General features: G+C 44.8%; 1 protein-coding gene across 4 annotated transcripts in view; it reads right to left on the bottom strand.

Moving 5' to 3' along the window:
- Positions 1-3,326: 3,326 nt before the first annotated feature.
- grik5 (glutamate receptor, ionotropic, kainate 5) overlaps positions 3,327-23,933 on the bottom strand; it is a 617,387-nt gene continuing 596,780 nt past the window's right edge. For 3 of the 4 annotated variants that reach the window (XM_061947301.1, XM_061947318.1, XM_061947293.1), the window contains 3 exons: positions 23,554-23,682; positions 17,798-17,964; positions 3,327-5,102 (listed from right to left, as the gene is read on the bottom strand). In XM_061947301.1, the coding sequence (XP_061803285.1) occupies positions 4,494-5,102; positions 17,798-17,964; positions 23,554-23,682 (905 nt within the window). In that variant the 3' untranslated portion in view covers positions 3,327-4,493. The remainder of the gene's footprint in view (positions 5,103-17,797; positions 17,965-23,553; positions 23,683-23,933) is intronic. The other variant, XM_061947309.1, reaches the window with a different exon arrangement.

Genomic DNA, 23,933 nt, shown 5'->3' on the forward strand with positions numbered 1-23,933 from the left:
CAGGATTAGGTCTCTGCTTTTTGCAGATGATGTGGTCCTGATGGCTTCATCTGGCCAGGATCTTCAGCTCTCGCTGGATCGGTTCGCAGCCGAGTGTGAAGCGACTGGGATGAGAATCAGCACCTCCAAGTCCGAGTCCATGGTTCTCGCCCGGAAAAGGGTGGAGTGCCATCTCCGGGTTGGGGAGGAGATTTTGCCCCAAGTGGAGGAGTGTTCAAGTACCTCAGAGTCTTGTTCACGAGTGGGGGAAGAGTGGATCGTGAGATCGACAGGCGGATCGGTGCGGCGTCTTCAGTAATGCGGACGCTGTATTGATCCGTTGTGGTGAAGAAGGAGCTGAGCCGGAAGGCAAAGCTCTCAATTTACCGGTCGATCTACGTTCCCATCCTCACCTATGGTCATGGGCTTTGGGTTATGACCGAAAGGACAAGATCACGGGTACAAGCGGCCGAAATGAGTTTCCTCCGCCGGGTGGCGGGGCTCTCCCTTAGAGATAGGGTGAGAAGCTCTGCCATCCGGGGGGAACTCAAAGTAAAGCCGCTGCTCCTCCACATGGAGAGGAGCCAGATGAGGTGGTTCGGGCATCTGGTCAGGATGCCACCCGAACGCCTCCCTAGGGAGGTGTTTAGGGCACGTCCGACCGGTAGGAGGCCGCGGGGAAGACCCAGGACACGTTGGGAAGACTATGTCTCCCGGCTGGCCTGGGAACGCCTCGGGATCCCCCGGGAGGAGCTGGATGAAGTGGCTGGGGAGAGGGAAGTCTGGGCTTCCCTGCTTAGGCTGCTGCCCCCGCGACCCGACCTCGGATAAGCTCGTAGGACTTCTTTATTATGCATTTTCGGCCGGTGCGACTTATACTCCGAAAAATACGTATTTCAGCTTCATTCTTGTAATTGTTTTTCCCCTGGATGATTTCTTTGGATATTTCCAAATTAATTTTGTATCTGATTATTGCAACTTTATTCTGCTATATTAAGGATTTTTTTTAATTGTAATGTTTCTTTGTATATATATATATATATATATATATATATATATATATATATATATATAGATTATATATAGATATCTACATCCTGAAAATATGCAAACAAACTGTGTTTAGATAATTTCAAACTTGCATACATAAATATTAAGGAATATAACATAACTTGGCTTCTGAGAGTTTCAAAATGTAATGAATAAAATGCTAAAGTTGTTGATAAACAAGCAATTATTTGAATAATTAAATATGGTCATTTTAAATGAATTGTTATGATAATTTAAAATCAATTATTTCAAATATGTTTATTTTAATGTATAATTCTATGGCTGGATGTAATTAGGAGTCACGAAAAAATACAAATAAAAATACAATTAATTTTGATGTTTTTAGCAAAATATAGTAAAAATGCATTTATTATTATTATTTTTTTAATTAATAAATATATTTATTTGTAGGTAAGATAAACATAATAATACAATTTATCTCTAGTCTGGATGATTTAGTTCTTGTCACCCTGTTGTCCTCCCGTCATGAAAAAAGGCTGTCCTCACTCAGGTCCGCATGGAGCTGGAGGGGGCGTGGCTTCCAGCTCCGGCTGAAAATCGGGAGATTTTCGGGACAATATTTGTCCCGGGAGGTTTTCGGGAGAGGCGCTGAATTTCGGGAGTCTCCCGGAAAATTCGGGAGGGTTGGCAAGTATGATATAACGTACACTTATTCAGCCTGTTGTTCACTGTTCTTTCTTTATTTTAAATTGCCTTTCAAATGTCTATTCTTGGTGTTGGCTTTTATCAAATACATTTCCCAAAAAAATGCGACTTATACTCTAGTGCGATTTATATATGTTTTTTTCCTTCTTTATTATGCATTTTCAGCCGGTGCGACTTATACTCCGAAAAATAATGGTAATGGGTACCATTTTTATAGTCTTTGGTATGACTCGGCCGGCGTTTGAACTCACGACCTACCGATCTCAGGGCGGACTCTAACCACAAGGCCACTGAGCAGGTGGCGGACACTCTAACTTCTAGAGATGCGCGGTTTGCGGACACAACCGCGGAGTCCGCGGATAAACCGCGGGTCGGGCGGGTAAAAATAGATTTTAAATAGACGCGGGCGGTTGGCGGTTGAACCAATTCGGAAATATATATACATAGTTAAATGTTGTTACCCACATACGAAAAAACGAGCAGTACTCTTTGAAACAGTCAATTATTCATCAGGCACTGAAGCACAACACAACACAACAGGAGAAGAAGAAAAAAAAGAAAAAGATGGCACCGCGTCCCAGCAACAAGTGGCGCAAGTGAGCGCTCCTTCAGCGCAGCAGGGCGCATTTTAGAGGCCAGGCGCTCTCGCATGAATCCTGGCACTGTAGATGCCATTTTATTCCTGCATAGTGCTAACAAAAAAAAAAGTAAGTAGACATACGGTTGGATATGTTAAACGAATTAGTCTACGTTACCTATAGGCTATACCAAATAAGCCCATGTCTAACCTATATTGAGTTCGGTCAGCTAAACAATTTTGATGGTTACGTGTTGTTTGGGCGCACTACAATGCAAAAGAATTAAGGCAATTGTGTTGTTTATTGTGTTTTTTTTCTATTTGAGATATACTACTATGTGTGTTAATTATTTGGCCTCGCTTTCAAGTGAAGCGCATCTCCGATTGGCGACAATGTAAGGCTATTTAGCCTGCTTTGTTTGTCGCGACCGTCTTATTTTCATTATAATTCAAGTTTGATGATGAAGTGCAGTCTGATGGGTTTGATTTCCCCCCTTCAGCTTTTTGCCTTGGCCAATAAGTTGCAGGTCATTTATTATTATTATTTATTTAATTTATTTTTGTTTAAATAGAGATGACATACATATGTTATGTATAATTTAAGTTTGTGCGCGTGATTGACAGCCTAAGGCTTATGAGGCACATTTTTTATTTAATTTTTTATTTCAACTTAAAAACGTATGAGCCTATGCCTATGCCTAGAACATAGGCTATGTGTTCATCTATATTTTCCTGCCTGTCGTTGACAATGGAGATTGTCTGATATTTTGTCATGGCTGCAGATCAATCAATAAAGGTTCATCTTTGTCGCGAAATTGTTCACTGTTTCACTGTGCACTCCGCCCTCGTCCCTATTTGAGAATTATAACGTTAACAAGTTAATATTCATTGAAATAAATTCAGAATTGTTTTTTACCTAACGAAAATATAGGCCTTGTCTTTCTAAAACATTTTTTTAACTTCTTAAAAGCCTCGTTCTGCTTGCTGCAACAGCGCACACAAAGTGTGAGGAACGCACTCCTGATCTGAGGGCATTGGCAACAATAGGCGACACTTTCTTAATGGAAATGACAATAATACTATAATAATGATAAATAATATTATCACGCATTAATATCTCTTAGCCACTAATGCGTGGCCAAGAGATATTAATGTGTGGCACGCAGTCTGTGCTGCATTGGATCAGTCTCCTTTCTTTAACAGGCAAAAGCTTTATAACCTCACTAATGCCTTGCATCGTCTATATTAGATATATAACAACAGGCGGATGGCGGGCGGGTGTGGTTTTGATAAAATGTTGGTTCGGGTGAATGGCGGATGGATGACGACTTTTGTGATGCGGTTGCGGATGAAATAATTGCCTATCCGCGCATCTCTACTAACTTCTCACACTTCTGCAAAACACCTGCTGTATTTTAGCCAAATTGCCACAAAATTTGGTGCACACCTTCAGTGGAAGCAAAACGTCCATAAATCATTTGTGTGGTAATTCTAAAACTTGTCGGGTCTCTGTACTGCCAGCATCTCTTCCAAAGCACAAAACTTAGGGGGGGCGCCCGCGAGGTGTCCTAATTTCAGCACCTCTCGTCGCCTTGGCGGCTCCTACGCGCTGCCGGAGTGGCGGTGGAAAAGGCAGGAAGCGAGCGGGGATAACGAGGGAGGTTGGTTACACATTTCAAAGCCGCCTGCCGCACCGTTTTTGATGAGCTAACATTAATAGGAGAGTCCCGACTTTGAACACACTTGTTAAACACAAACGTCAACTGTGCTACGGTTCGACTCGTGTGTCATCCTTCCTGCCTTCGAGCAGCGAGGACACAGCCCGGGGGAGGGACACAAAACTCTCCAACACGATTAGGCGCCGTCACGTGGTTTGCCGTGGTCACAATCCGGCGTATTGTCACACCCGGAGAGGCTTTTTATTGAACGCCCACTTGGAACAAATGGTCAACAGAAACGAGACGACGAATGAGTAAAACAACATGTAATCACCCTCAGGGAGTCCACGTGTCCGGGATCTTCCCCAAAGTGTCTGGAAGAAAAGCCTCGGCGCGAGAAAGAAGCACTCCCGTCAGTCTTGTCCAAAGCGCATGCGGGCAGCCGTTGCTGTTCCTGCAGGCTTTTAACGGGTTTAAGTCCTCTTTCATCACATTTTGTATCCGCTCGTCATTGTTTGCATTCCCTCCTGTTTGTTTGGAGTAACAACCTAGCCCCGCCCCCTTCAGGCCTGGTCCCCCAGCAGGTCTGATTTGTTGAGGTTCTGTGGTGGGACGGGCCGGGCGCTGTGAGGCGGGGGGCTGTGCAGCCGCCTGGGGCTGGGCCCGCCTCCGCCCTCGCTGTCCGTGTTTGAGGAGGACAGGGGAGGGGGCGGGGGCAGCCGGGGCAGCGGCGCGGACGAGGGCGGTATCCTCGTCGTGGTCGATCCCAAACCGCTGTCCAATCTTAAGCTTTGGATCCTGCGGCACTCCTGGCAGATCCTTACGTGGGTGCAACTGCGGGTGGGCAGCATCACCGGGGTGGGGGCCGGCGGCGGAGGGGTGGTGTTGGCGCCGAGAGGATCATCCAGGAGCCGCTGGGGACCGGGCCCCAAATCAGGGGGCGCCACTCCGCCGGCGCCGCCCGTGAGAGGGCCGGCTCCGCTGTACAGTTTCCCGTTGCTCATGCGCATCTCCCGGACGAGGCGCAGGGGCCGGGGGGCCCCCAGGGCGATGCGGTTCGGGTGGCGCAGCGCCGCCGTGCTGCTGAGCGGCCGGCGCCGGCGCAAGCGGGAGCTCTTCTTACAGGAGACGGCGTTTCGGAACTCTGTGATCATCTCCTGACAGACAGACACCTGGAGTGGGGGCGGCGGGGTTGGGAGGGGAAGGGGAAGGGGGCGCCACAGACAAAGAGTAGGCAGGCAGCGGAACGAGACAAGAAGCCAGGAGAACAAAAAGGATGGACGGCATGGGTAACGAAAACGGGGTGAAGCGAAGGGGGCCGTGGGCATGAGGGGGTGACGGGGGAAATGGAGAGTATCCAAAGAGCAGAGAGAGTTATTACAATCCAAGGACAACACCCAATGTTGTTTAGTTCTTCATGGCAACATGGACGCTCAGGCAAGACCAACCAACAACACCCTCAGCACACCACCACGCCACTCTCATGTATGGTGTCACATTAGTGCCAAAAATCCGAGCGCATAAAAACTGTTATCGCGCGCTGATTCTCCACTTCGTGCGCGCGCGCGACACCCTTTTGCGCGCGCGTGGTGTCTTTTTGCGCGCGCGCGGTGCCTTTTTGCGCGCGCGCGACGTCTTTCTGCGCGCTCTCTGTGTACTCCTGGCATCTCTCCTCGCGCTGTCATGTTTCTTTTTGGCACTTTGGGGGCGGGTATGCTTAGACGGCCCCTTCTTTCTGATTGGCTGTGAGCATTTTTCATATGACCAATCATTCTCCAGCGTAGCAACGTTGTAGCCATCTTACCTCGGACATCTAGCCTCAATCATTACATTGATGTCAATGGTACATGTACTAATTAAATTACCATAACTTGCTCGATTTTCGACCAATTTACAAACGGTTTGCCTTGTTACAAATCTTATTACATGTAGATATGACCAGAGGTGGGTAGTAACGCGCTACATTTACTCCGTTACATCTACTTGAGTAACTTTTGGGATACATTGTACTTCTAAGAGTAGTTTTAATGCAACATACTTTTACTTTTACTTAAGTATATTTATAGAGAAGGAAAGCTACTTTTACTCCGCTACTTTTATCTACATTCAGCTCGCTACTAATTTTTATCGATCTGTTAATGCACGCTTTGTTTGTTTTGGTCTGTCAGACAGACCTTCAAAGTGCCTGCCTTACTGGTGACGTTTCACTTCGTTCCACCAATCAGATGCAGTCACTGGTGACGTTGGACCAATCAAACAGAGCCAGGCGGTCACATGACCTGACTTAAACAAGTTGAAAAACTTATTGGGGTGTTACCATTTAGTGGTCAATTGTACGGAATATATACCGTACTGTGCAATCTACTAATAAAAGTTCCAATCAATCAATCAAAAGTGTGAAGGAAAAAATATACTTTTTTATTTCAACCGTACATCCCGTCAAAAGCCTAAAGACTGACTGCACAGTTCCTGTCGTCACAATAAAAGTGCCGCTCCATCGCGCCTGCGCTTTCAAAACAAGAGTCTCCGAAAGCCAGCGCAAACAAGCTAGCAAGCTACGGAGTTTGCCGCCAATATATTTCTTGTAAAGTGTATAAAAACGAATATGGAAGCTGGACAAATAAGATGCCAAAAACCCACCACTTTCATGTGGTATTAGACAGAAAGGAGGAACTTTTCTTCTCCTCCATTTGAAAACGTGGACGTTATCATCACTACTGTCTGATTACAATCAACGCAAGTCATCAGAATCAGGTAATACACCAACTTATATTCTTGTCTTCATGAAAGAAAGGAATCTATATGTTAAACATGCATGTATATTCATTAAAACACCTTTAACATGTAAACAAAAACAGCAAAAATAAATACATATAAATTATATACTGTATATATCAATGTATATGTATGTATGTATATATATATATATATATATATGATATGTGTGTGTGTGTTACTCATCAGTTACTCAGTACTTCAGTAGTTTTTTCACAACATACTTTTTACTTTTACTCAAGTAAATATTTGGGTGACTACTCCTTACTTTTACTTGAGTAATAAATCTCTAAAGTAACAGTACTCTTACTTGAGTACAATTTCTGGCTACTCTACCCACCTCTGGATATGACATAGGATGCTGTACCTGTTGAAATTACCTCTTTCGCTTAAAAAAAAAAAAAAGACTTAATTGTGCAACATAGTTGTGTAGGGTCAGTGTTAGTCAGTTCTCTGATTATTTTAAACTGTTTCAGAAAACATTATTAAAAGCTATTTTTAACATTTTAAAAACAAAATTCAAAGATTATTTCATTCATTTTATGGCTGAATCAAAAGAAATTCCATAAATTAGAAAACAAATGTTCAAGAAGAAGTGAAAATATAAAATAATGTTATTGCTGGTGGACCAGTTCTGGCTGAAAGATGTGATTATGGTGTTTGTTGTCTTATTATTTATTTGGGTCACATTTTGTATTACCCTGTATTGTGTTTATGTGGTATGAAATAACATACCTGCCAACTTTTGAAATCAGAAAAACCTAGTAGCCAGGGTCCAGGGGCCGCAGGCCCCGGTAGGTCCGGGACAAAGTCCTGGTGGGGGGTTCAGGCTTCGCCCCCCGACGCAAAATGATTATTAGCATTCAGACAGGTTAAAATGTTGCTAAAACCATCACTTTTCTATCAGTCACAGTGACTTTTCAAAACAAAAATATTACAGCAAAAATCATATGGGTTGATTGACATGTTTATTCTGTAAGCTAACTTCAATAGTTTGAAATTATTTTGACAGTTAATGCCAGTTATCCTGTCAACCTTTCACAAGACTTCAATTTGTTCATTGAAAGTATAAACACTTTTTACAGTAAACAAATGGTAAAACAGTACTAAACAATTCCATTTAAAAAAAAATTGGTGTCATTATTAACTTTCTGTCCAAGCTTGTATAATCTACTGCCTTGTTCAATTGTAAAAAATATTCTGTGCCTAAAATTCACATTTCTATCACAATTATCATACTGTAAACATGGTAAGCTAACTTCATTAAAATTAATAGTCCTGTCAATAGCATGGAATTACAATTCAAATGTAGTTTTTTTGTAAGCCTTTCAAAAGAATTCCAAATATGAAAAATTAATGAAAATTAATTGAAGCCATCAGACGCTTGAAAAGTGGCACATCACATCTCTAATGTAATCATTGTAACTTTTCAACAGAAATAGCACTGCAAAAATATTAAGGACATACTTCTGTATTTTGGTAGTTATGCTGTCAACATTTAACAAGATTTCTTCAACTTGGACTTGAAAGCATAAATAGTATAAACACTTTTAACAGTATAACAGTACTAAACAATTCCAATAGATAACATTGGTGTCATTACCTTTTTGTGGCTAAAATCCAAAGTTTTCCACTTGTATCGCTAGCAACGGCATTAGACTTGTGTTTTTTTGTCCCAACGTGGTCTTTTACATCGCTAATTCCTCCGTGTCCGATCGAAAAATCTTGTCTGCACAAGGTGCAATTCGCGTAGTTTTCACCCTTTTTGGAACGGATAATTATTCCCGGATAGGCTTTTGAATATTCTTCACGGAATGACTGCAGTTTTCTTTTCGGTTTAAGACTCGTTTGCGATTTTTCTCCGGCTGATTCCATGATCGTTCGCTCGTTTGGAAACAATGGCAACTGGTGCCTCGTGCTTGGCAGCGGTGCTATAAATAGCCTCGCGCATGGCATTCGGAATGGCTCGATAGGAAGTTACGGGAAGCAGTGTCGATTGTCATTGTTGTTACGCGATTTTGTGAATAAAACTTTAAAAAAATTTTTTTTTTTAATTAATGAAAAACCGTATTTTTTATCACTGCAACCGTAACCCGGAATAGGTTGATGAAAACCGTACTAATTACGGGAAAACCGGAGTAGTTGGTAGGCATGAAATAAATCAGCGTGCGACATTTTTTTTATCCACTTCTTCCTCCGTAAATCTTGATACATATTGACGATGACCCGCCCTGCTATACTTCTGATTGGCTCTGAGCATTTTTCAGCATTTTTCGCCTGACCAATCAGAAAGAAGGGGCCGTCTAAGCATACCCGCCCCCAAAGTGCCAAAAAGAAACATGACAGCGCGAGGAGAGATGCCAGGAGTACACAGAGAGCGCGCAGAAAGGCAATTAACAAATTGAAGTCTTGTGAAAGGTTGACAGGATAACTGGCATTAACTGTCAAAATAATTTCAAACTATTGAAGTTAGCTTACAGAATGTCACGGCCAGGGCGCATTGGAATGCGTCCTCATCCTTGCGCGCTGCAAGCACCGCGGGACACGCCCACGACTGTGGCGCACATCCAGGGACGCGCCGCGGGCGTCTCCGCCCTGCAGCTGCCGCCAGCTGCAATCACTTGCCGGCAATCATCACACCTGCCTGGAATGAAGGAGCTGCCTTCATAAGCCTGGACATCTTGGCATGCCGGGGCCGGAATATAATCATCTGTTGGCGTATAGTAAGCTATTCTTCTGATGCTTGATGCAACTCGCTTTATGCTCTCTACTGTCCTCTCTGTGCTTTCCCTGCGTTGATTGTCGTGTCCTCCCTCACCCCGCAGTTCCCTGTGTGCATCCCCGAGTCAAGCTGTGCGTCTTGTGCTCCCGGATCTTCCCTGCCTGCCCCGTGCTTCCTGGTTTCTCGACTCCTCGCTCGCCCCGGACTACGACGACTCGCTCCTGCCTCTCGACCACGCTTCCGCCCCTGGACCACCCTTGTCTGACAGCCCCGCTCCTCTCAACACGCACCTCCAACACTTACGGTAAAACGTTCCAGTTAAATACTACACATAGTCTTACACCTTACACACTCTTGGATTTTTGTCACACTCCATTTCCTTAGTTTGTATATTTAGTATTGTTTTATTATTATATATATTTGGACTATATATATATATAATAAATGGTTGAACAGAAAAATTCCCTCTAGTGTCTGTCGCCGTCACCTCCCCTGCAAACCACAACACAGAATAAACATGTCAATCAACCCACATGATTTTTGCTGTAATATTTTTGTTTTGAAAAGTCACTGTGACTGATAGAAAAGTGATGGTTTTAGCAACATTTTAACCTGTCTGAATGCTAATAATCATTTTGCGTCGGGGGGCGAAGCCTGAACCCCCCACCAGGACTTTGTCCTGGACCTACCGGGGCCTGCGGCCCTTGGACCCTGGCTACTAGGTTTTTCTGATTTCAAAAGTTGGCAGGTATGTTATTTCGTACCACATAAACACAATACAGGGTAATATAAAATGTGACCCAAATAAATAATAAGACAACAAACACCATAATCACATCTTTCAGCCAGAACTGGTCCACCAGCAATAACATTATTTTATATTTTCACTTCTTCTTGAACGTTTGTTTTCTAATTTATGGAATTTCTTTTGATTCAGCCATAAAATGAATGAAATAATCTTTGAATTTTGTTTTTAAAATGTTAAAAATAGCTTCTAATAATGTATTCTGAAACAGTTTAAAATAATCAGAGAACTGACTAACACTGACCCTACACAACTATGTTGCACAATTACCGTATTTTCCGCACCATAAGGCGCCCTGGGTTATAAGCCGCGCCTTCAATGAACGGCATATTTCAAAACTTTGTCCACCTATAAGCCGCCCCGTGTTATAAGCCGCATCTAACTGCGCTAAAGGAATGTCAAAAAAACAGTCAGATAGGTCAGTCAAACTTTAATAATATATTAAAAACCAGCGTGATGTGGGCGCGCATGGAGTCGTATATCAACATGGACGGAGCTGCGTGAAAAAAGCCACCCGGCCTCTTCGCGTAAACTTACCTTAACCACTCGCTCATCTTTTCTTCATCCATCCCTTCGAGTTAGCTTTTATGATGACGCCGGCTGGAAAGGTCTCTTTTGGCAAGGTCTTCCTTTTGAATATCACCATGGGTGGAAGTTTCTGGCCATTAGCATGGCAAGCTAGAACCACAGTGAAGGATGACTTCTCATTCCCTGTGGTGCGAATATTCACCGTACGTGCTCCCGTTGTATCCACAGTGCGGTTCACAGGAATATCAAAAGTCAGTGGAACCTCGTCCATGTTGATAATGTTCTCTGGCCGGATCTTTTTTTCAGCTATCTTGTTTTTACAATATGCACGGAAAGTAGCCAGCTTTTCTTGAAAGTCTTTAGGCAGGTGCTGTGAAATAGTAATCCGTGTGCGGATGGAGAGATTGCGTCTTTTCATGAACCGGATCCCTGTCGCTTAGTAGGAGCCATTTTGTGGTCTTTACAGATGTAAACACACAAAGGAAATTAAACGTACGGTAATATCCGCGCGCTTTTTCTTCTTCTACGCGGGCGGGTGGTTGCTTACAGTAGAAGAAGAAGCGCTTCCTGTTCTATGGGGGCGGGTGCTTACCTTGGCGGTTGCTTGCGTAGAAGAAGAAGCACTTCCTCTTCTACGGGGAAAAAAGATGGCGGCTGTTTACCGTAGTTGCGAGACCGAAACTTTATGAAAATGAATCTTAATATTTATCCATATATAAAGCGCACCGGGTTATAAGGCGCACTGTCAGCTTTTGAGAAAATTTGTGGTTTTTAGGTGCGCCTTATAGTGCGGAAAATACGGTAAGTCTTTTTTTTTTTTTAAAGCGAAAGAGGTAATTTCAACAGGTACAGCATCCTATGTCATATCTACATGTAATAAGATTTGTAACAAGGCAAACCGTTTGTAAATTGGTCGAAAATCGAGCAAGTTATGGTAATGTGATTAGTACATGTACCATTGACATCAATGTAATGATTGAGGCTAGATGTCCGAGGTAAGATGGCTACAACGTTGCTACGCTGGAGAATGATTGGTCATAAGAAAAATGCTCACAGCCAATCAGAAAGGAGGGGCCGTCTAAGCATACCCGCCCCCAAAGTGCCAAAAAGAAACATGGCAGCGCGAGGACAGATGCCAGGAGTACACAGAGAGCGCGCAGAAAGGCGTCGCGCGCGCGCAGAAAGGCACCGCGCGCGCGCAAAAAGGCACCGCGCGCGCGAAAAGGCACCGCGCGCGCGCAAAAGGGTGTCGCGCGCGCGCACGAAGTGGAGAATCAGCGCGCGATAACAGTTTTTATGCGCTCGGATTTTTGGCACTAATGTGACGCCATACTCATGTCCCAATGAAAAAGTCACTCACATAAACAGAAACAATACTCTTTGTCGGAGAACAGCGACTGATGGACAGCGAGAGACAGAGGGGGACGCACGGTGAGATGGGGGAGAAGGAGAAGTAATCCAAAGATGGCAACGAGGAATACCAGCGCACATGTGAGGCATGTCAAAGAAGATACGCGCCGACCTGTAGTGGCGGCTCACACAAGCAGATATTGGCACTTCACAATATTGATTCTAGGGCTGCAACTAACAATTAATTTGATAATCGATTAATATGTCGATTATTACTTCGATTCATAATCGGATAAAAGAGACAAACTACATTTCTATCCTTTCCAGTATTTTATTGAGAAAAAAAAACAGCAGAAAAAGAAAAGGGTGGAGTGCCATCTCCGGGTTGGGGAGGAGATCTTGCCCCAAGTGGAGGAGTTCAAGTACCTCGGAGTCTTGTTCACGAGTGAGGGAAGAGTGGATGGTGAGATCGACAGGCGGATCGGTGCGGCGTCTTCAGTAATGCGGACGCTGTATCGATCCGTTGTGGTGAAGAAGGAGCTGAGCCGGAAGGCAAAGCTCTCAATTTACCGGTCGATCTACGTTCCCATCCTCACCTATGGTCATGAGCTTTGGGTTATGACCGAAAGGACAAGATCACGGGTACTGAAATGAGTTTCCTCTGCCGGGTGGCGGGGCTCTCCCTTAGAGATAGGGTAAGAAGCTCTGTCATCCGGGAGGAACTCAAAGTAAAGCCGCTGCTCCTCCACATGGAGAGGAGCCAGATGAGGTGGTTCGGGCATCTGGTCAGGATGACACCCGAACGCCTCCCTAGGGAGGTGTTTAGGGCACGTCCGACCGGTAGGAGGCCACGGGGAAGACCCAGGACACGTTGGGAAGACTATGTCTCCCGGCTGAACTGGGAACGCCTCGGGATCCCCCGGGAGGAGCTGGACGAAGTGGCTGGGGAGAGGGAGGTCTGGGCTTCCCTGCTTAGGCTGCTACCCCCGCGACCCGATCTCGGATAAGCGGAAGAAGATGGATGGATGGATGGAAAATAACCGCCCATGTCCTAATAGCCGCCCGGGTTCTGACCCCATTTTGTGAATTAACTGCCTCTTCCTAAAATCCGCATATGTCCAAATAGCCGCCCATGGGCTGTTATTTGCATCATTTAGATTAAAATGCTACTGGGGTTGCGTTTGCTGCAGTATTATTGTTTTGATGGTTTTATAGAGGTCCTGATGGCTTCATCTGGCCAAGATCTTCAGCTCTCACTGGATCGGTTCGCAGCCGAGTGTGAAGCGACTGGGATGGGAATCAGCACCTCCAAGTCTGAGTCCATGGTTCTCGCCCAGAAAAGGGTGGAGTGCCATCTCCGGGTTGGGGAGGAGATCTTGCCCCAAGTGGAGGAGTTCAAGTACCTCGGAGTCTTGTTCACGAGTGGGGGAAGAGTGGATCGTGAGATGGACAGGCGGATCGGTGCGGCGTCTTCAGTAATGCGGACGCTGTATCGATCCGTTGTGGTGAAGAAGGAGCTGAGCCGGAAGGCAAAGCTCTCAATTTACCGGTCGATCTACGTTCCCATCCTCACCTATGGTCATGAGCTTTGGGTTATGACCGAAAGGACAAGATCACGGGTACTGAAATGAGTTTCTTCCGCCGGGTGGCGGGGCTCTACCTTAGAGATAGGGTGAGAAGCTCTGCCATCCGGGGGGAGCTCAAAGTAAAGCCGCTGCTCCTCCACATCGAGAGGAGCCAGATGAGGTTGTTCGGGCATCTGGTCAGGATGCCACCCGAACGCCTCCCTAGGGAGGTGTTTAGGGCACGTCCGACCGGTAGGAGGCCACGGGGAAGACCCAGGACACGTTGGGAAGACTATGTCTCCCGGCTGGCCTGGGAACGCCTCGGGATCCCCCGGGAAGAGCTGGACGAAGTGGCTGGGGAGAGGGAAGTCTGGTCTTCCCTGCTTAAGCTGCTGCCCCCGTCACCCAATCTCGGATAAGCGGAAGAAGATGGATGGATGGATGGAAAATAACCGCCCATGTCCCATTTTGTGAATTAACTGCCTCTTCCTAAAATCCGCATATGTCCAAATAGCCGCCCATGGGCTGTTATTTGCATCATTTAGATTAAAATGCTACTGGGGTTGCGTTTGCTGCAGTATTATTGTTTTGATGGTTTTATAGAGGTCCTGATGGCTTCCTCTGGCCAAGATCTTCAGCTCTCACTGGATCGGTTCGCAGCCGAGTGTGAAGCGACTGGGATGGGAATCAGCACCTCCAAGTCTGAGTCCATGGTTCTCGCCCAGAAAAGGGTGGAGTGCCATCTCCGGGTTGGGGAGGAGATCTTGCCCCAAGTGGAGGAGTTCAAGTACCTCGGAGTCTTGTTCACGAGTGAGGGAAGAGTGGATTGTGAGATCGACAGGCGGATCGGTGCGGCGTCTTCAGTAATGCGGACGCTGTATCGATCCGTTGTGGTGAAGAAGGAGCTGAGCCGGAAGGCAAAGCTCTCAATTTACCGGTCGATCTACGTTCCCATCCTCACCTATGGTCATGAGCTTTGGGTTATGACCGAAAGGACAAGATCACGGGTACTGAAATGAGTTTCCTCCGCCGGGTGGCGGGGCTCTCCCTTAGAGATAGGGTGAGAAGCTCTGTCATCCGGGAGGAGCTCAAAGTAAAGTCGCTGCTCCTCCACATGGAGAGGAGCCAGATGAGGTGGTTCGGGCATCTGGTCAGGATGCCACCCGAACGCCTCCCTAGGGAGGTGTTTAGGGCACGTCCGACCGGTAGGAGGCCACGGGGAAGACCCAGGACACGTTGGGAAGACTATGTCTCCCGGCTGGCCTGGGAACGCCTCGGGATCCCCCGGGAAGAGCTGGACGAAGTGGCTGGGGAGAGGGAAGTCTGGGCTTCCCTGCTTAGGCTGCTGCCCCCGCGACCCGATCTCGGATAAGCGGAAGAAGATGGATGGATGGATGGAAAATAACCGCCCATGTCCCATTTTGTGAATTAACTGCCTCTTCCTAAAATCCGCATATGTCCAAATAGCCGCCCATGGGCTGTTATTTGCATCATTTAGATTAAAATGCTACTGGGGTTGCGTTTGCTGCAGTATTATTGTTTTGATGGTTTTATAGAGGTCCTGATGGCTTCATCTGGCCAAGATCTTCAGCTCTCACTGGATCGGTTCGCAGCCGAGTGTGAAGCGACTGGGATGAGAATCAGCACCTCCAAGTCTGAGTCCATGGTTCTCGCCCAGAAAAGGGTGGAATGCCATCTCCGGGTTGGGGAGGAGATGTTGCCCCAAGTGGAGGAGTTCAAGTACCTCGGAGTCTTGTTCACGAGTGAGGGAAGAGTGGATCGTGAGGTCGACAGGCGGATCGGTGCGGCGTCTTCAGTAATGCGGACGCTGTATGGATCCGTTGTGGTGAAGAAGGAGCTGAGCCGGAAGGCAAAGCTCTCAATTTACCGGTCGATCTACGTTCCCATCCTCACCTATGGTCATGAGCTTTGGGTTATGACCGAAAGGACAAGATCACGGGTACAAGCGGCTGAAATGAGTTTCCTCCGCCGGGTGGCGGGGCTCTCCCTTAGAGATAGGGTAAGAAGCTCTGTCATCCGGGAGGAACTCAAAGTAAAGCCGCTGCTCCTCCACATGGAGAGGAGCCAGATGAGGTGGTTCGGGCATCTGGTCAGGATGCCACCCAAACGCCTCCTTCGGGAGGTGTTTAGGGCACGTCCGACCGGTAGGAGGCCACGGGGAAGACCCAGGACACGTTGGGAAGACTATGTCTCCCGGCTGGCCTGGGAACGCCTCGGGATCCCCCGGGAGGAGCTGGACGAAGTGGCTGGGGAGAGGGAAGTCTGGGCTTCCCTGCTTAGGCTGCTACCCCCGCGACCCGATCTCGGATAAGCGGAAGAAGATGGATGGATGGATGGAAAAACAGCATACTGGCACCATACTTATTTTGATTATTGTTTCTCAGCTGTTTGTAAATGTTGCAGTTTATAAATAAAGGTTTATAATATATATATTTTTTTTTAAAGTAGCCTCTGCGCATGCGCATAGCATATATCCGACGAATCGATGACTAAGTTAATCGCCAACCATTTTTATGATCGATTTTAATCGATTTAATCAATTAGTTGTTGCAGCCCTAATTGCTTCCATCTGAACCGTCATGTTCCACCCACAAACACAACATCACTGACACGCAGCTACAAAAAGTACATGCTCCAATGACAATAAGCTCTCACACACACACGCACACACACACACACACACACACACACACACACACACACACACACACACACACACACACACACACACACACACACACACACACACACACACACACACACACACACACACACACACACACACACACACACAGAGGTGGGTAGAGTAGCCAGAAATTGTACTCAAGTAAGAGTACTGTTACTTTAGAGGTTTATTACTCAAGTAAAAGTAAGGAGTAGTCACCCAAATATTTACTTGAGTAAAAGTAAAAAGTATGTTGTGAAAAAACTACTCAAGTACTGAGTAACTGATGAGTAACATACACACACATATCATATATATATATATATATATATATATACACACACATATATATATATATATATATATACATATACATACATTGATATATACAGTATATAATTTATATTTATTTATTTTGCCATTTTTGTTTACATGTTAAAGGTGTTTTAATGAATATACATGCATGTTTAACACATATAGATTCCTTTCTTTCATGAAGACAAGAATATAAGTTGGTGTATTACCTGATTCTGATGACTTGCATTGATTGTAATCAGACAGTAGTGATGATAACGTCCTCGTTTTCAAATGGAGGAGAAAAAAAGTTCCTTCTTTCTGTCTAATACCACATGAAAGTGGTTGGTTTTTGGCATCTTATTTGTCCAGCTTCCATATTCGTTTGTATACACTTTACAAGAAATACATTGGCGGCAAACTCCGTAGCTTGCTAGCTTGTTTGCGCTGGCTTTCGGAGACTTTTATTTTGAAAGCGCAGGCGCGATGGAGCGGCACTTTTATTGTGAAGACAGGAACTGTGCAGTCAGTCTTTAGGCTTTTGACGGGATGTACGGTTGAAATAAAAAAGGGTCTTTTTTCCTTCACACTTTTGATTGATTGATTGAAACTTGTATTAGTAGATTGCACAGTACAGTACATATTCCGTACAATTGACCACTAAATGGTAACACCCGAATACGTTTTTCAACTTGTTTAAGTCAGGTCATGTGACCGCCTGGCTCTGTTTGATTGGTCCAACGTCACCAGTGACTGCATCTGATTGGTGGAACGGAGTGAACGTCACCAGTGACTGTATTTGTTGAAACGCAGGCACTATGAAGGTCTGTCTGACAGACCAAAACAAACAAAGCGTGCATTAACAGATCGATAAAAATTAGTAGCGAGTAGCGAGCTGAATGTAGTTAAAAGTAGCGGAGTAAAAGTAGCGTTTCTTCTCTATAAATATACTCAAGTAAAAGTAAAAGTATGTTGCATTAAAACTACTCTTAGAAGTACAATTTATCCCAAAAGTTACTCAAGTAGATGTAACGGAGTAAATGTAGCGCGTTACTACCCACCTCTGCACACACACACACACACACACACACACACAACACGATAAAATAAATAAAAAAGAAGTTGGCAGGAAGGAAACCTACTGGGGTGTGTCTGCGGGATCGGCGAGGGCAGGTATGGGGGCATACCTCATCGGTCTCGGCGGAGCGACGCGTGGACCACACAAACTCCATGATGGCCACGAAGACGGCGATGATGAGGCCGCAGATGAGCACCACAAAGATGCCGCCGATGTTCTCCATGCCCAAACCTGGGAGACAGAAAATGTGAAGCAAGGTTAACGCACGCAGTGGACTCTGTGGCACCGGGACTGTCTAATAAGAGGAGATGACATTTGAGGAAGCAAGTTATGCCCAGTAGTCCATAAAAGTCCACAATAGTGGGCAAAGTCGAATAAATGTGGCAGTATTAACCACCTGACTCCAAATGATGGCATTTGATGGACTAGAGTCAGTCTTAGGGCCACAAGGACAAGAACATGTATATGCTGCAAGACAAAAAATACTGAGTTATGTATTCATTCTTTGTGTTTTAAATAAAGTCAATATACTGCAATATCCATCCATCCATCCATCCATCTTCTTCCGCTTATCCGAGGTCGGGTCGCGGGGGCAGCAGCCTAAGCAGGGAAGCCCAGACTTCCCTCTCCTCAGCCACTTCGTCCAGCTCCTCCCGGGGGATCCCGAGGCGTTCCCAGGCCAGCCGGGAGACATAGTCTTCCCAGCGTGTCCTGGGTCTTCCCCGTGGCCTCCTACCGGTCGGACGTGCCCTAAACACCTCCCGAGGGAGGCGATCAGGTGGCATCCTGACCAGATGCCCGAACCACCTCATCTGGCTCCTCTCGATGTGGAGGAGCAGCGGCTTTACTTTGAGCTCCTCCCGGATGACAGAGCTTCTCACCCTATCTCTAAGGGAGAGCCCCGCCACCCGGCGGAGGAAACTCATTTCGGCCGCTTGTACCCATGATCTTGTCCTTTCGGTCATAACCCAAAGCTCATGACCATAGGTGAGGATGGGAACGTAGATCGACCGGTAAATTGAGAGTTTTGCCTTCTGGCTCAGCTCCTTCTTCACCACAACGGATCGATACAGCGTCCGCATTACTGAAGATGCCGCACCGATCCGCCTGTCGATCTCACGATCCACTCTTCCCTCACTCGTGAACAAGACTCCAAGGTACTTGAACTCCTCCACTTGGGGCAGGGTCTCCTCCCCAACCCGAAGATGGCATTCCACCCTTTTCCGGGCGAGAACCATGGACTCGGACTTGGAGGTGCTGATTCTCATCCCAGTCGCTTCACACTCGGCTGCGAACCGATCCAGCAAGAGCTGAAGATCCTGGCCAGATGAAGCCATCAGGACCACATCATCTGCAAAAAGCAGAGACCTAATCCTGCAGTCACCAAACCAGATCCCCTCAACGCCTTGACTGCGCCTAGAAATTCTGTCCATAAAAGTTATGAACAGAATGGGTGACAAAGGGCAGCCTTGGCGGAGTCCAACCCTCACTGGAAACGTGTCCGACCTACTGCCGGCAATGCGGACCAAGCTCTGACACTGATCATACAGGGAGCGGACCGCCAAAATCAGACAGTCCGATACCCCATACTCTCTGAGCACTCCCCACAGGACTTCCCGAGGGACACGGTCGAATGCCTTCTCCAAGTCCACAAAACACATGTAGACTGGTTGGGCAAACTCCCATGCACCCTCAAGGACCCTGCCGAGAGTATAGAGCTGGTCAACAGTTCCACGACCAGGACGAAAACCACACTGTTCCTCCTGAATCCGAGGTTCGACTATCCGGCGTAGCCTCCTCTCCAGTACACCTGAATAGACCTTACCAGGAAGGCTGAGGAGTGTGATCCCACGATAGTTAGAACACACCCTCCGGTTCCCCTTCTTAAAGAGAGGAACCACCACCCCGGTCTGCCAATCCAGAGGTACCGCCCCCGATGTCCACGCGATGCTGCAGAGTCTTGTCAACCAAGACAGCCCCACAGCATCCAGAGCCTTAAGGAACTCCGGGCGGATCTCATCCACCCCCGGGGCCTTGCCACCGAGGAGCTTTTTAACTACCTCAGCAACCTCAGCCCCAGAAATAGAAGAGCCCACCACAGATTCCCCAGGCACTGCTTCCTCATAGGAAGACGTGTTGGTGGGATTGAGGAGGTCTTCGAAGTATTCCCTCCACCGATCCACAACATCCGCAGTCGAGGTCAGCAGAACACCATCCCCACCATACACGGTGTTGATATACTGCAATAATAAAGTCAAAATACGACAAAAATAAAGCCAAACTTCTGACTCCTGCCCCGCAGGAGGAATTTTGAGGATCAGTCATAGACAATTTAGAATTTAGAAAAAAAAAAAAAAAAAAAAAAAAAATTGACAATTTAGAATGAAAAGCAAATGTTCTTTTCACTTGCATACAAAACATTCTACTGTATTTTTCGGACTATAAGTCGCAGTTTTTTTCATAGTTTGCCTGGGGGTGCGACTTATACTCAGGAGCGACTCAAGTGTGATATTAACACATTACCGTAAAATATCAAATAATGTTATTTAGCTCATTCACGTAAGAGACTAGACGTATAAGATTTCATGGGATTTAGCGATTAGGAGTGACAGATTGTTTGGTAAACGTATAGCATGTTCTATATGTTATAGTTATTTGAATGACTCTTACCATAATATGTTACGTTAACATACCAGTTGGTTATTTATGCCTCATATAACGTACACTTATTCAGCCTGTTGTTCACTATTCTTTATTTATTTTAAATTGCCTTTCAAATGGCTATTCTTGGTATTGGCTTTTATCAAATAAATGCGACTTATACTCCAGTGCGACTTATATATGTTGTTTTCCTTCTTTATTATGCATTTTCGGCCGGAGCGATTTATACTCCGAAAAATACGGTAACTTGGATTGTCACCCTGGCTTCGAGACTCTCCCGAAGGACAGTGCGGCGAAGACACAACAACCTCCCTTCTTGTCTCTCATGGACACACACCTGTTGTTGTTGTTGACTGTGGACTGACTATCGGCTGCACAACATCAAGGCCGCGGAACAGAGACATGTGGCAGGCTTACACACACACATGCATCCACAAAAAAATATACGCCACACACACATACCCCACCCCCAATCCAACGCCCTCGACGCAAATCCCATAGGGGTGATGGACGGATGGGCAGCGCCTGAAGAGCTGCAGCCAGCCACCATGGCCCCCTCCTCCCCTCTGTTGCTAGATATCTCAAGATGTACGTTGTAATATGTATGTGCTTTGCTACGGAGGTTTTTTTTCCCACTCCAGACTAGGCCCCCATAGGAGCCCAGTCTAGATTGTATTTTTTTTACTCATCCTTCCCCAGCGTTGACCTTTTTCCCATCTTTTACGGGGCGCCTTGTGGCGACCCATCAGCGTTCCTGTTCTGTAACCATGTACACTGTTTGTCTGTGTAATCTTGAACGGGTTTGTGCTGAAAACAAAGTTTTGTTGTACTTGTGCAATGACAATAAAGACCTACAAAGATGGCTAGAATATACACCAATAATTACATTTATGTGCACAAAAATCTAAATTATCAGAGCAAAAAAAAAATGCAATTTGACAAGAAAAAAGCCAAAATATTACAAGAAACAATTAACATTTCACTGGAATATTCCAACAATTGCCACTATTTAATTACAAAAAAGTTCTAATGTCACAAGAGAATTTCTGTAATAAATAAAATAAAATAAAAAATAAATCAGAATATTCTGTGAAAAAACGCAACCTCGTAAATCCTACAGTAAATGTTTCAAGAATAAACAACAACATGTACCGTAATTTTACAACAATAAAGCCTCAGTAATATTTGAATTAAATCACCTCAGACTCCTGGCAATTTTATAAGACAAAATTGCAACACTAAAAAAACAAAGTCATAACATTGAAATGTTTTTTTGAGTAAAATCTAAATAATCAGAGCAAAAAACAGCATTTTTTTTTTTACAAAAATACAAAAAGAAAACCATTTTATAAGAAAACTTTGGAATTTTACCAATTTTGCCTGCGAAATGTTTTAACAATAATCATATTATTAGTCACTTCAGGGTCACCTCCTCCAGCTCCACCTTTTTACATCAGGAGTTTTAGGGCCACAATGACCAAAATAATACACTGTATGTGTATTCAGGCCTTCACTTTCTAATAAAGTTAAAATAAAAATAAAAAGTCAAAATAAAAATATTACCAAAAGAATGAGAATGAAGATAGACAAAGTCACAATATAAGACAAAAGTTGTATTAATACAATAATAATTGTGATTATTTAATGAGAAAGTAATACAAGAACAATAAGAATGTTAGGAGAATCTTTTTTTTTTTTTTTTTTTACATAAGTCAAGAATTGATATTGTTTTGAAGTTACTTGTGAGAAATAAAAATGATGACACAAAGAAACAATACAATTAAAAAAAATCCTTAATATAGCAGAATAAAGTTGCAATAATCAGATACAAAATTAATTTGGAAATATCCAAAGAAATCATCCAGGGGAAAAACAATTACAAGAATGAAGCTGAAATACGTATTTTTCGGAGTATAAGTCGCACCGGCCGAAAATGCATAATAAAGAAGGAAAAAAACATATATAAGTCACACTGGAGTATAAGTCACATTTTTTGGGGGTAATTTATTTGATAAAAGCCAACACCAAGAATAGACATTTGAAAGGCAATTTAAAATAAATAAAGAATAGTGAACAACAGGCTGAATAAGTGTACGTTATATGAGGCATAAATAACCAACTGAGAACGTGCCTGGTTGTCATGTCTGTGTAATCAAATTTTGTTTTAAGTCATGTTTTGTTTAGTTTCTGGCTTTTCACTCCCTTGTCTTGTTTGCATGATTACCCATTAGTTTCACCTGTTCCACGTTTGGACTCATTGTGCACTCTTGTTTGTCACCATAGCAACCATTAGTTTTCACCCGTCACGTCACGCACCTGCTTCACGTTTTGAGTCACGCACCTGCTTTCACTAATCATGTCCATAGTATTTAAGTTCATTCATTTTCTGTTGTTCGTCCTGACGACATCCCCGCATTTATGCTCCTGCGCACTCTCCACACCCTGATGACCCTTGCTACTCTTTTTTTCATGCCGGTTCCATGCCAAGTAAGTTTTTGTTTATTAAGCCACAGTTAGTGTTTTGTTTAATTGTTCATAGTTTCTGCCAATGTGCACGTTTTGTGTTTATAGTCTAGTTTTGTACCTCCGGCCCCTGTGCGCGCTTTTCGTTTATTCCTTTTTTGATAGTTTAAATAAATCATGTACCCACCTTCAAGCCTTGACCAGTCCAGTTCATTTGCACCACGGGAGAACAAACCAAGCCAAAGTCCCAGTCATGACACTGGTATGTTAACGTAACATATCATGGTAAGAGTCATTCAAATAACTATAACATATAGAACATGCTATACGTTTACCAAACAATCTGTCACTCCTAATCGCTAAATCCCATGAAATCTTATACGTCTAGTCTCTTACGTGAATGAGATCAATAATATTATTTGATATTTTACGGTAATGTGTTAATAATTTCACACATAAGTCGCTTCTGAGTATAAATCGCACCCCCGGCCAAACTATGAAAAAAACTGCGACTTATAGTCCGAAAAATACGGTATGAGAAAAGTGGTTTTATGAAGAAAAAAAATGACACACACATATAGGGAGACACACAATACATTTGTTAAGTGTGGCTTTAATATTCCTTTAGTAATGAAGAGGACAAGGATAAACATCAGACCTGAGGATGAAGATAATCATCATCATCAGTGGACTGACCTTTGGCACGGTGGTCCTCCTCTTTGGGACACTGTCCTCCCTCCCACCACCTCCTCTTGAGAATCTCTAGCCGGTTGTTCTCCTGCAGCTGGAGGATGGCCAGCGTGATCTCGTCTCTGAACGGAGAGCCTGGCGAGGAGCACAGCAGGATGAGAACAGGAAGAAGTGGGAGTGTTCATGGCTGCTTCATGGTAGGAAAGAGGATTGGTGGCAGATTAAGAGTCAGATTAAAGCAGATGTCAGGGAAAGTGGTCTCCCAACTGCATAACAACAATGTGTTTAGGAATCCAGTTGTTGCTTGTGTCTGTAGAACAAACGGTCGTAAAGATTTCACCAGGAGCCAAAAATGATATCACCTTCATTCTGACTCATGTAAAACT

This window comes from Nerophis lumbriciformis, linkage group LG04, assembly GCF_033978685.3.
Source record: "Nerophis lumbriciformis linkage group LG04, RoL_Nlum_v2.1, whole genome shotgun sequence".
Lineage (NCBI taxonomy): Eukaryota > Metazoa > Chordata > Actinopteri > Syngnathiformes > Syngnathidae > Nerophis > Nerophis lumbriciformis.